Source organism: Mytilus galloprovincialis, chromosome 5 (genome assembly GCF_965363235.1).
Source record: "Mytilus galloprovincialis chromosome 5, xbMytGall1.hap1.1, whole genome shotgun sequence".
Lineage (NCBI taxonomy): Eukaryota > Metazoa > Mollusca > Bivalvia > Mytilida > Mytilidae > Mytilus > Mytilus galloprovincialis.
In genome coordinates, this window is record NC_134842.1 from 61,797,385 (window position 1) to 61,811,946 (window position 14,562).

General features: G+C 32.9%; 2 protein-coding genes across 5 annotated transcripts in view; one reads left to right on the forward strand and one right to left on the reverse strand.

The window, feature by feature from the left end:
• The window catches only part of LOC143076204 (uncharacterized), a 100,021-nt gene that overhangs the window by 56,120 nt on the left and 29,339 nt on the right, over nucleotides 1–14,562 (forward strand). The window lies entirely within an intron of this gene.
• Nucleotides 1–14,562, reverse strand: part of LOC143076203 (uncharacterized) — a 144,432-nt gene that overhangs the window by 36,843 nt on the left and 93,027 nt on the right. For 2 of the 3 annotated variants that reach the window (XM_076251897.1, XM_076251901.1), the window contains exon 2: nucleotides 1,942–2,677. The exons of the other annotated variant lie outside the window; for it this stretch is intronic. In XM_076251897.1, the coding sequence (XP_076108012.1) occupies nucleotides 1,942–2,590 (649 nt within the window). In that variant the 5' untranslated portion in view covers nucleotides 2,591–2,677. The remainder of the gene's footprint in view (nucleotides 1–1,941; nucleotides 2,678–14,562) is intronic. 3 annotated transcript variants of the gene reach the window in all.

A 14,562-nucleotide genomic window follows, 5' to 3' on the forward strand; every position in this document is an offset into this window, starting at 1 on the left:
TGGCGGCCATCTTGGATGATGGATCTGCTACAAAGTAACAACACTTGGTCAGCACCTCATAAGGAACATTCATGCAATGTTTAGTTTTATTCCATTCAGTGGTTCTCTAAAAGAAGTCATTTGTATGCATTTCCAATAGGGTCCTATGTTAAACTAAGTCCCTGCTGGCAGCCATCTTGGATAATGGATCGGCTACAAAGTAACAACACTTGATCAGCACCACATTAGGAACATTCATGTCTTGTTTGATTTCATTCCATTCAGTGGTTCTCTAAAAGAAGTCATTTGTATGCATTTCCCATAGGGTCCTATGTTAAACTAAGTCCCCGGCTAGCAGCCATCTTGGATGATGGATCGGCAACAAAGTAACAACACTTGGTCAGTACCTCATAAGGAACATTCATGCCATGTTTGGTTTCATTCCATTCAGTGATTCTCTAAAAGAAGTCATTTGTATGCATTTCCCATAGGGTCCTATGTTAAACTAAGTCCCCCGCTGGCAGCCATCTTGGATGATGGATCGGCTACAAAGTAACAACACTTGGTCAGCACCTCATAAGGAACATTCATGCCATGTTTGGTTCCATTCCATTCAGTGGTTCTGTAGAAGAAGTTCAAAATGTAAATTGTTAACGACGACGACGACGGACGAACGCCAAGTGGTGAGAAAAGCTCACTTGGCCCTTCGGGCCAGGTGAGCTAAAAATATGAACTTTTTGCTTCTTTTAAGTAGCAAGGTTTATGCCTTTGATGCTATCATTTAGCTGAAAATTCTATTTTAGTTGAAAAACTGCTATAATAATGGCTTTACATAATGAACTGATACTTTCTTAAAAGTGGGATTATTTTTCCTGTGAAGTTCAAGGTTTCATCTTTCAGATTATGTAATAAAAATCTACTGTTCGCGATAAAAATTTCACTGTTCGGGGTTGTTGAAATTAGTGGGGGTTATTAAAAGAATGATACTTAAAGAAGTGATTTTTGGGAAGGAAATTGAGGTCTATGATACTTAAACAAGTGATTTTTTTGTCATTATCCTAGATTCAGTACAAGGTCATCACCTGAAATGACCTGGTCATCCTAGACAACACAGATGTTGGTTCTGATAAGTTTAGAAACATAATTAGTCCCTGGATCATTAGTATTCTATATTTAAAGCTACAATAAAATTAAATCACTTCTTCTAGTGATTAATTTGTACTACTTAAATATGTGATTATTAAAGAAAGACAACTCTAACTTCCAACCTTTATGGAAATAATGTTACTTGAATCAGTGATTTAGAAACTCACTTGTTTAAGTAAGTCCCCTGACTGCTTATAACATGTATAATGCTGTCTTTTTATATTGAATTAAAAAGACTTAATTAAAACAATGTAAAATGCCAATTTCAAATTAATAAAAAAAAACTGATTAGTAAAAGAGAAAAATGTTCAACATGTTCAATATCAAACTTGATATTAAAATTAAAAAAGGAATGGTTAAGGTGGTACCTAACACTACAGGGAGATAACTCTGTAATATCAGCTAAACGTTTAAATTACGTTGCATTGTGAAGGCAATGTAAAGCTTCTCAATGATCAAAATTAGTGTTTGTCAAACTGCTATATAACCAGTGTAATTTTTCTGATAAAACGCTTGGTTCAAATTTTTTGAATTTTTTATAATTTTTTAAATGGGTCAAAGAAAATACTTTGTCAAAATTTTATGAAAATTAAATGAGCCAAATTAATTTTAGGGAAAGTGTTGGGTACCACCTTAAATTGTTCATATTATAAGTAAGTGCAAGTTATTAGGCAGAAAACAACTGGAGTCAAAGCTGACAAGTTCCAAGGCATGGTATACATGGTATACAATTGGTATATATATCTCTAAATCACTTATTGCTTAATAAATGAAACAGCAGAATTTGATTTTTAATTTCTTTTGTAATTTACTTACTTTTCTCTTTCAATGCGTCAACATCTTTTTCAAGAGCACTCAATCTTTTTTTACAATCTTCATCGCTTTTCTTTAACCTTTCAAGCCTCTCTATATACATGGTACGTGTATCCTCATCCATACAGCAGGTTTCCAAATCAATAAACTTGTCTACAAACTCTCCAGTTTGTTTTCCCATGTAGGTCTCTAGTCGGCCAGCAATGTCCTTAAACTGTGTAAAGTGCTGAGATAATTCTGTATCTGTTACTTGTGTATTACCTCTGTGAAGAGTTTCATTTCTGAATCTTCGAATTCTTTCCAGGTCATCTCCTGGTGTAACTTCTGTTGGGCAGGGAGCAGTAGAATGGCTCCATGGTTGTGTAGGTGGTGGTACCAGATTCAAACTTCTTATTAATTTGTAAATAAATGGTATGTCAAAGTTTGCATACCCCTTTGTCACAACATCATTTATCATTGACCATTCATCAGATCGTAATATTTTTGACAGGTTCTTGTTTGTGTTGACATCGGCTGATAACCTTTGTGGAGGTTCTTTAATTGTAATAAGCTCCTGGAGAATATCAGGAAACAGTTGTTGTGCTGCATGGCCTATTCTTGCATAATTTGTCAGACATGACCCTGGTACTGCTGAGGAAGATGAACTTGCCATGATTACTGATGAATTACAAACTTTGATCTGTTAGGTGCATTTTTGTCCATTTTTACATCTTTCATGTCTACCATCATTGACCATTGTCTACAAGTATAATACAATTTTAATCTTTTGAAAATATATCAAAATCATATCAAATAATTCAAAAAGTGTAAATGCACCATATGACATTGATAGTATAGCCATTTTATATTACATGATTAAAGAGTGGCAATCAGTCAAAGCTTAGACATAAACAAGTCGTATTTTGCTTTCGACTTACCATGCATGCTTATCATTTCTTATACAGAAGTAAAAAAATGCATTTATCATAAAAATGTGTTTTTATTTTCAGACTTAATTAAGTCCATCTGTCTGTCCAACCATGGCATTTGTCCTCAACATGTCGGACATTAACTCAAAAATGTTTTAACCAATTTGCATGAAACTTGGGGGAATTGTTTATATATTCTTTTGTTTAAAATTGTGGATAAAATTGCTCTTTCAAAATTTTAATTTGGGAGCCTCCATGTTCATTGATGTTAGAGGGAAATTCCCAGCAAATAGTGACAGTTTGCAGGTTTGCTAGGGAGCATTTTGAGGGGCCATTCTGTCTATTATTTTAACACTCATTGCCTAATACTTAACATGCTTAAATCTCTTATTAAAAAAAAAATTGCAAGTGAACCATTAGATATGTATACGTGTGGCATAATTTGACCTCTTGAAAATTGAGAATTTCAAAGGTTCTAAAAAAATTATTTGTATAAATTTTCAAGGAGGAATAAGGGGAGATAATTCAGACCTGTTAATTAAAACCTTACAAGAAAATAAAATTCCTACAAATTAACGTATGCAAGTAATTTATATCAGTTACATCTTGTATGTTTTATCATCATCAACTTAGTCATAAATAATCAAGAAACCTGATACAATTTTAAAGATCCAGTCAACGACTTGTAGTCATAAGAATATTTATTTTTTACTGGAAACAAATGTCACTTATCACGCCACATTCTGTATGTATATGAGCCTGTCCCAAGTTAGGAGTCTGTTATGGAGTGGTTGTCATTTGTTTATATGTGTTACATATAATTTGATTTTTGTTTTCTGTTAATTTTTTGTACATAAATTAGTCTGTTAGTTTTCTTGTCTGAATTGTTTTAGGCCTAAAATAAAATATTGTTTGTTTCCCCAATCCCGACCGACCCGGAAAAATCGCCGCGACTAGAATAATTTTATTGCCGATTTTGTGTAGAATTTTTTTTTTTTTATCGAAATTCATGTGGTGGTGCGGTGCTCCTATGAAATGGAAAAGTAAAAAACATTAGACATAAGAAGGAGACGCTGTTCTTCAAAGCGCCATTGTAATCGCCATTGTTGAAAACGCCTTGATGACGCGACTTGACTTTCTTCTTCCACGTGGTCTTGGGTATTTACGATGAGATTTACTTTTAGTCGAGTAGCAAGTATTAAGTTGCAAAAAGCGAGTATCAATTTATGAAAGGTGAGTATCGAGTTATAAAAAGTGAGTAGCGAGTAACAAAAAGCGAGTATCGAGTTATAAAAAGTGAGGAGCAAGTAACAAAAAGTGAGTAGCGAGTTATAAAAAGCGAGTATCGAGTTATAAAAGTGAGTAGCGAGTAACAAAAAGCAAGTATCGAGTTATAAAAAGTGAGTATCGAGTTATAAAAAGTGAGTAGCGAGTAACAAAAAAGCGAGTAGCGAGTTATAAAAAGTGAGTAGCGAGTAACAAAAAGCGAGTATCGAGTTATAAAAAGTGAGTATCGAGTAACAAAAGCTACCATTTATATTCTTAGTTTTTCAACGAATGATCATCTCATGGTTTGTTTCCCTTTTCATTACTTACTAATTATGAAGGCTTTCAATACAATTTGATACCTTGCTTTTTTATATGAATTCATTGCAAAGGATAGTCGTTTTAATATATTTATAAATTACTCTAAATCAGGATAAATGTTTTTATTTCGTCATCTAACCTGATTATTTGTTTATAGTTTGCTTAGTATCGACCCGATGAGTTAAAACTTAAAAGCTGTTCTCTTCAGAGTTTTACTTGGTTGTTCTTATGTTGTGCTGTACCGGTAATGCCACTGTCCTATGTTAGAGGAAAGGGACAATTCCTGCACATACTTTTAACCTCCCTAAATATATATACGGTTTCCTAACTTACCTGTTCCAAGTAAGAAATCTATGATTTTTGTTGTCTCTTGTTACTGTAATTCATATATACATGTTTTAACATTGATGATTTCGTATTTAAATCTGGGTGTTGTTTAATCTCATCTGAATTGTTTAAAATGTGAAGTTGGGGGGTTACAGCTTACTTTGCGGCACAAGCCAATGCTCCATGTTGAAGGCTGTACTGTGACCTATAATTGCTTACATTGAAGAGATTTTGTCATGGATGGAGATATGTCTCATTGGCAACCAAAGAGGGAAGCAAGGGGTTTAACTGTTATGCTGTTATGGGTCAAATTGATTCTTTGTTATCTGTTATTCTGAAAATATATTTGCTGTAAGCTGTTATTGTCTTATTCATTGTTAGCTGTTATTGGACTATTAGGGTTTTTGTTATCTGTTTTTGTGATAATATATTTGCTGTTAACTGTTATTGAAAATTGGAATGTCAGCATTTTTTTTTTGACAGCCCATATTTGGTAGAAATTGAAGACTGTTGAACATTGGGGTCTACCACTAGTAATATTGTGGTCCCGTATTCGGTGAAGGATTTCATTAACATATATACCCATCACAGATCAACACATAAACATATTAATATCAGTGAGGTCAAATGATAATTCCAGTATAATTCATGATGATTATCCTTTGTAATAAAATTCATCTTTTATGAACGTGTAGCTTGTTGTTCGATCGGTGTGAACCAAGGCTCCGTGTTGAAGGCTGTTTTTTTTTTACCTACAATGATTTACCTCTATAAATTGTTACTTGGATGGAGAGTCTGTCTCATTGCACTCATATACCACATTTTCCTACATCTATGTATTTAGAATCATTTTTTTTTGTCTGGGGATAATGTTCCTTGTTTCCCGTACGTACATATTAAATTCGAGCATTTCTTTATATGACAAAAAGGAAAATATATGGCCAGGGATATCTGATGAGGATCTCAATTAAGAACTACATGTAGGTCCTTACTACCAATATTAATATGCATTTTTTAACAAAACTAATACAGATATAGTGTATGTTTCCTGGATTATTGCTTAACGTTTTGATAAATATTCCCATAATTAGCTAATTTGTAAATTTATTCATAAAAATACAAAGTGTAATTATGAAAAATCTTTTATTCAAACACCAATATACAAATTGAAATTATAGCCTCAGTCCTCCCCGGAGTTATGTTGTTTCGTTTTCCAATACAAAGCACTAGCATGTCAAGAAGAATACTAATTAGACTTGTATTATTTTTAATTTTTGTTTCTTGTGTACAATTAGGAGTTGAGTATGGTGTTCATTAGCAATGAACTAGTTCATGTAGTATAGATATTTGTTTATGGGCCAGCTGAAGGACGCCTCCTGGTCTGGGAATTTCGCTCTGCATTGAAGACCTGTTTGTGACCTTCTGCTGTTGTCTGTTCTTTGGTCGGGTTGTTGTCTCTTTGACACATTCCCCATTTCCATTCTCAATTTTAATTCATCTCCAAACAAGCGTTATGGTATGGTTATAAAAGTATTCTTTCACAATGGAACAAGTAATGAAATTCATCACCTATATCATTACTAGAGCAAAAATTACAGTCATAGGTTTTGAATCCAAAAATTACTATTTAAAGTTCCAATTGAGGGTAACATATTATAAACTTTGTCATAAGTTTACAAATTCAAAATTTAATTTGAAAAGTAAAATTCTTTCCTTGTATCTATTTTCAGTTTCTAAATTGTAAAGAAAAGGTGTATTTTTACAGATAGGTTTTCACTATTATTTTCATTATTTTTTTATACTAATTGGAAATTTCAAGCTGACGTACTATTTTAATAAAGATGTCTCTGTTTATAGTTTAATATAGACACATGATCATCTAGGGGTAAGGTAGTTGGCTGTGACACAACGAAATGGGCGTAAGCAAACTTAAACACACATGGGGGTCTTGCACAGTCGTACTGCATTTATAAGAATGAAATGTATTTTAGTATATTACTTTAACATTAGTTCTTTCAAAATGGCAAACAAAATATATCAATTTAAATTAATGAATTAAAATGAATATCCTTTGCAATGAACTATGATGCGCTGATATAAAAATGATAAGTACCTTTTGTTACTCGCTACTCACTTTTTATAACTCGCTACTCGGTTTTTGTTACTTGCTACTCGGTTTTTGTTACTCGCTACTCACTTTTTATAACTCGCTACTCACTTTTTGTTACTCGCTACTCACTGTTTATAACTCGCTACTCACTTTTTATAACTCGCTACTCACTTTTTGTTACTCGCTACTCACTTTTTATAACTCGATACTCACTTTTTATAACTCGCTACTCAGTTTTTGTTACTCGCTACTCGCTTTTTGTAACTCGATACTCACTTTTTATAGCTCGATACTCACTTTTTGTTACTCGATACTTGATACTCGACAAAAAGAAATCCTCATTTACGATATTCAGAACAATATTCTCTAGATTGTTCTTACATTTACATGGACACCGTCCTGTCAGTTTTTGTTGCCGTTTATTCGGCTGGAAACTTTAAGAAAGTCTTGGTAACAAATGTGTTGCACAGATTTTCGAAGAAGGAAATATTTGAAGACATATGTGGACGTGATAGCAGATTTAAGACTGAAGCGGAGGAGGATGCTCTTGACAAAAAACACATCCGTGTATCCAAAAAAAGTGGTTCTACAGAAATATTTTAGTCAACACTACGGTGATGACATAAAACTGGCACTAGACTTTAATAAAGACTTTTTGTTGATGTAATTTATACATGTTTCTTGTTTCTCGTTTTTTTATATAGATAAGACCGTTGTTTTTCCCCTTTGAATGGTTTTACACTTGTAATTTTGGGGCCCAGCCTTTCTATGAGCCTTTATAGCTTGTTTGGTGTGAGCCAAGTCTCCGTGTTGAAGGCCGTACCTTACCCTATAATTGTTTACCTTTATAAATTTTTATTTGGATGGAGAGTTGTCTCATTGGCACTCATACCACATCTTCCTATACCTATTTAAGTTTTTGAAATTTTGCATTGACATTAATATTGATGGGACCTCTACAGAAAAAGAAGGATCCTCCTCAAATGTTGTCAATACCTTTGACAAAATGATGGGAGACAGTCAAGCTGTTAACAAACTTTCTAAGCAAAAAGAAGAAGCTATTTACAAGTTAACAGGTATGCATTATAAATGACTGTTCCAACATCTATTTCTTGCAAGCAAAGGTAGACTTTTTTAGGATAAGGAGAGTCTACCCACCTTTGTTTGCATTCTTTTTCTTCATGCAAATTTTCAAACCCTCTATATATCAATTCCTTAATGATTTCCTTATGCCCTGACTAATTTGACCCGAGACCTCATTTAAATTAATCATTTGGTCCCAAATAAAAGCAGATCACTCCACACTAGTCTTGTAAAAGCAGACAGCCCATGCATACTTCTCTAAGAAGAAGGCTGCCACAATGGTAACTGTTTGAGAATCCAGAGCATTGACAGTATGACTTCTGTTGTGGATCTGTTCTCACACCTGAAGGTTTGCTTTTATGGTATTCCCGAAAAGATTTTCTTATCATTTTTAATATATAACAATATTAATGTATAATAACATGGTCTTGCATAGCATGATTTTGTGACCCAACATTGAATGAAATTTCCACATTTAACCAGTTGCGGATCCAGAAATTTTCGTAAGTGGGGGCCCACTGACTGCCCAAGAGGGGCCCACTTCCCTGATTCCCTATATAAGCAACCCAATTATTTCCCCAAAAGGGGGCCCTACCCCTAAATTCTCCTCTGTTAACATACTCTCAGTTGATTATATTTTATATGCATGTTTCATTAAGTAATTCAGTGTTTGATATGGTTTCAATGTTCAAATCCTTCTTTCAGTGGAAAATTGCATACTTCAATGAACGGCATAACTTCATTCTACTAGTACACTCTCTGACGTTGAACTTGGACAGATTTCTGACAGATTATACTGCTTAATATAATAAACAAACGGCTCAGTATTTTAGACATTTTCTTCATTGGAAATTCCCAATATATATATATACCTTCAGATAGACCGTGATACACATGTGGAATTTCCGTATTATGACTACCGTGGCACAGCCCGATATATGTGCATTCTGTGCAGCTGTGGGGGCAACAGAGACTGTGTCATTATTGGAAAATTATCACCCAAAAGAAACCGAATTTAATAAACTATTTCAAATTATACATAGAGTTTTATTTAATAAATCTGACATGAGGAAACTGATAGCTTAATATACCCTAGAATTTAAAGTACTGCCCTAAAATGATGGTTTGTAATTTCCTATTTACAAGAACCAAAAAAAACAAATTTACCAAAAAAATAAAATAATTTACCTACCTACCTACCCACACCTGACTTGATAGGGTCGGGTTTGGGGAAACAAACAATTATTTATTTTTGGCCTTACATTGTCATTTCAGGGCCTTTTAAAGCTGACTATGTGGTATCGTATGAGCTTTGCTCATTGTTAAACGCCATTGGGTGACCAATAATTGTTTACTACTGTGTCATTTGTTTTCTTCTCATCAGAAGCCCATCTACCATGAGCTTTAAGTAACCTACCAGATACACCTCCATTTGCACCAGTGAAGCACCATTTTTTTCAAAGTTTTCAGACAAAAAGTTGTGTATGAGTGTATTGATGTCTCATAAATTGTACCACATTTTATAAATTGCTGCTCAGAGAACAGCTGGATACGACTGCAGAGGTCCAATCCTGAACAGTTGGGGCATAAATGGACACAATATTTGCACTTGATATAGGTCTGATTGTAATTCAATTCCCCCTTTTTTTCTTAAATATATACATAATCATAACTAAAATTGAATTGCCATTTATCAACATTTTGAAAATAGCAGCTTTAAAAATAAATTGAAAGCTAAATTATCACAACCAAGACAACACAAAATTTCTGTCTACATAATTTAAATGCAGTGGAAGGGAGGTAATTCAAAATGTTGTGTTTGAATTATCTCCATTTCACTGCTTAAAAATTATAAATGTATAATTTGTATAAATTTAACTAATTGTCCATTAATCAGATCACCCTTGTTTTTTCCCCTTTTTGCCTATAATTACAAAATGGGCCATAATCCCCCAAGGCTAATTTTTACCATCCCTTTGTTTTTCCCCCTTTTTGGACCATTATTCCTAAACTGATGGAACTATAATCCCCAAAATCAATCTCAACCTTCATTTTGTGGTGATAAACTTTGTGTTTAAATCTAATAGATTTCTATTTACTTATACTTAAGTTATTGTCTGGAAACCAACTGTCTATGGACGACACCGACAACGAAACCGACATCATACCAATATACGACTGTCAATTTTTTCCAGGCGTATAAAAAAGAAACTTAATTCTTATGTTATTTTTGGGGGGTAAAAGAGGTGGGTAGAATAAACAAAATGTTTGCCCCTTGTATATATCTAGCTGCGCTGAGCAAAGCAGTTTATTAAACATGTTAAAAGTCACTCACAGGTCCTTTTCACTGAGGTTAGGTTGCAAGGTCACCTGAGAAACCCTGTAAGAATGCAGGTTGGATTTGCGATGTTTGAGCTAAATCTATTGCAAAATTATCAACATGCAAATTATAACTACTGGATTTTAGCACAGGCTTTTGAGTAGTGATTGAAAAATACTTTTTCTCATTGTCTGTAAATTTAAATATTCATGACCATTTATCTATATGTTCATACCACATTAAATAACTGTATAAAAATAGGATGTGGTATGATTGCCAAAGATACTCTCCACCAGACCAAATGTCTTGTCTGTCTGAATTCTAGATGTTTGTCATGGAAGTTTTGTGTAATTATTAATTTAAGGTCAAATAACTCCATGTATAAATGCTTTAGTCTTTTAATGTATACACATTTATTATATACTTAGTAGTAAATACAGATAAATTGTATGTGTAATACAATCATTGGCAAGCTTGCTGTATCAGCCACCCGTGATGATATCGATATCAGCACGGTTACAAAAGCTTTATCACACCTTTAATCTGTATGACGTCACGTCATCGATTGCAGTCACTGTTGCAAAGGTTTTCAAATCCCTAATATGTATGATGTCATGTCAAACCTATAATCTGTATGATGTCATTTCAAACCTCCTTATCTGTATGACGTCATGTCACATAAAAAACATCTACTTGAGGAATATGTATATATAATAAAGTGTATATGATATGGCTTTTTCAATATCACACACCGTATCAAACTTCAACCAATATAATCCCTCGAGCAGAGCTCTTGGGATTATATTGGTGTCTCGGGTTGATAAGGATGCGATATTGAAAAAGCCATATGATATTCTCTCTATATATACCAATTCCTGCAGGGTTTATAAAATCTTTAAGCCAGTACATTATATAATTATGTTCAAGTTTCAGATATCATATATTCACAAGTCTTTTTTTATATTTTAGTAGTTAAACAATTAAGTGTTGATTGCAAATATTTTAATAGTCTCTGTTTAACATGTTTAATGTGGATTGATTAAAAAAAATTAAGACAAGAAGATGCACGCAAAATCATGGTACAATCATGACAATGGGGCAAGTGTTGAAACAAATAGTTTTTAAAATTTCGCAGGCAGTATACCATGTACATATATATCAAATCAGGGGTTGAAGTCATAAAACTTTGCTCAGTGTTTGGAGCACAAAAACCATGCTCGAAACATGAAATCCAGCATTTTGATTGGTTGATTTTCGAGTATGAATACAAAAAAAACAACTCGAAAGTTTTATTACCGCAAGGCCAGAGCATGCACCAAAGGGTATAAGACACAGATGGACTATTGGCTCCAAATTAGATTATTTTCTATTTCAAAAAACATTTATTTAACTTATTCAACTTTAAGTTTCATTATCAAGAGTAAAAACACAATATTAGGTCAATGTCAGGAAAACACTTTTTTATATGAGGCTGAGAAACTGGGGAAGAGTGAGGTTTTACCAAGCCCTTCCCCTGAGTAAGGGCAGTTTTGTGCTAAATACAAAACAATTATATTTTGTTGACATTGAACTTTAACATAATATTGTTTTTATACTGAAACTTAAGCAGTCAGAGCTCTGACATAAACAAGTCAGAATAAAATGACTTCCATAGGTCAGATATAATTTGTCTCCCTTCTTGCACTCAACAGAATATGACTTGTACAGGTCAGTTTATGTCAGACTTTAATTTATCATAAAATGACTTCCACAGGTCAGCTTTTGCATAAAATATTGTGACTTAATATCTTCATATTCTAATAAGATTTATGTCCCTTTTTAATGCATTTTGACTTAGAGAGGTCATTTTTGTTCTGACTTGAAGCAGTCATTACTACCACTTTGTTATCAATCTCCATAAAATATAGTGATTACTAGTTTCGAATCAAAGAGTTTAAAAAGTGGGCTCATCGTGCATACCTTCTTCTTTCCAGAATCTTAACATAATATTTTTTTCTCATCAAATTCAATCATTTCAAAATACAAACAAAAACCAAAGCAGAAAAAATGGATCATACAATTTTCTGTCAATATCAAAAGATTTATAAAATACAATATTGGATACATTTACTAGTACCATGACAATACTTCAAATCTTCCAAGGAAAAAATAAGGGATCTATTCTCATCCACTTTTAGCTAAATTTATCAAGAGCAAAACATTTATTATTTTAATATTTCATTGAGGTAAATACTGTTGTGCAAACTGACTCAAACAAGCTGACTTCAAAGAGTCAGTCAAAACTAAACTTATTTCAACCTTTAAGTCTAGTACTGTCATATTGATTTAAAAATGTATGGGAAAGCCAGATATAGGACAGAGAAAATATTAAAGGTCCCCTAAAGTCACAATAAGGACTATAAAAAAAAATATTTGGTATATATATTCAATATTTAAATTTATGCATTTTCTTTTAATCAGGCCAAATCACGTTTTGACTTAAAACAGTCAGCCCAAAACTAAATTTATTGAAATTTTTAGAGTGGGGCACTGACATATGATATTAAATGAAAGTATGGGAACGTCAAACATAAGAAATATATGTAAGATCTCCTAAAATAAATAACCATTTGACTTAATTGTTTCTAAACATTTATCAAATAAATTCACAAATGGCAGATTCAGAAGCAGGGCTTAAAGGAAGTACACTTAGCTTTGATTGGAAAATTTGTTCTGCAATCTGACTTGAACAGGTCAAATCATGTTCAGACAAATTGACTTAAACAGTTCAAATGGGCATGTTCGGACAAATTGACTTAAACAGGTCAAATCACGTTCTGACTTAAAAGAGTCTGTCAAAAACTAAATGGCTTGCAAAGTTCTGTAAAAGTCGTGCATTATCATGATTGTCATGATTGTGATGTGATTGTTAAAATTGAGAATGGAAATGGGGAATGTGTCAAAGAGACAACAACCCGACCATAGAAAAAACAACAGCAGAAGGTCACTATCAGGTCTTCAATGTAGCGAGACATTCCCGCACCCGGAGGCGTCCTTCAGCTGGCCCCTAAACAAATATATACTAGGTTCAGTGATAATGAACGCCATACTAACATGTTAAGGATTTACTTAAGATGAGGTTTTGGAATTTGTCACATGTTCGGACTCCTTTGGGCATTGTTGGGTACTGTATTAACTATTTTATTATGTAGTGGTTTGCCAGTCAGGGGTACTACTTGTACAAGTAATTTTTATTTACTTGAAGAAGTAAATATTAATATACTTTTATAAGTAAATTTGTAGGCTTCTTATACAAGTGTATTTTATTTACTTGTACATATAGGTAAAAAAATAAAATTGGCCTAGTTATGTCCCTTAGACATTCAGATTTTTGTACGTGTACAAGTAAAAAAAAATTCATAAGGGTTCTACGGAACCCAGTGTCTCGCCTACTTTTGCTGTTAATTGCAGACTCAACAAAAATGAGGAAAAACATCACTAAAAATTTCCCTCTCGATACTGTCTTTTGATTGAAAGAAGCTTCCAAGTTTGGTAAAAAAATCGAGGATAGTTTATGAATCTAATAAATGTTTTATAAACTTTAACTGCAGACTGTATTTAATGTTAACTGGAAGAAAAACCTATAAGTCCATTTATAAGTAAAATACAGAAAAAGTGAATTTTTTTTTTACAAAATTTACTTCTGAATAATATCTTATGATCAGAAACAAGCTTTTGTCTAAGTTTGGTAGAAATCCAGGATCGTTTAAGAACATTATAAAAATTTTAAAAACTTAAACCACAGAGTGAATGTTTTGTTTCTGGCAAAAAAATTAAGTCCATTTATAAGAAAAATGCGGAAAAGTGGAAATTTATTTTTACAAAATTTTCTTCTTGATACTATCTTATGATCATAAACAAGCTTCTGTCCAAGTTTGGTACAAATCAAGGATAGTTTATGAAAGTTATTAAAATTTAAAAAACTTTAACCACAGAGTGAATGTAATGTTTCCTCGCAGAAAAACTAAGTCCATTTATAAGTAAAATACGGAAAAAATGGAATTTTATTTTTACAAAATTTACTTCTGGATACTTTCTTATGATCATAAACAAGCTTCAGTCCAAGTTTGGTAGAAATTCAGTATAGTTTAAAAAAGTTATTAAAATTTCAAAAACTTTAACCACAGAGTGAATATTTGTGGACACCGCCGACGATGACGGAATGTAGGATTGCTCAGTCTCGCTTTTTCGACTAAAGTCGAAGGCTCAACAAAAATCATCCTACCTTCTTTTCTTGAATTCTTAGAACT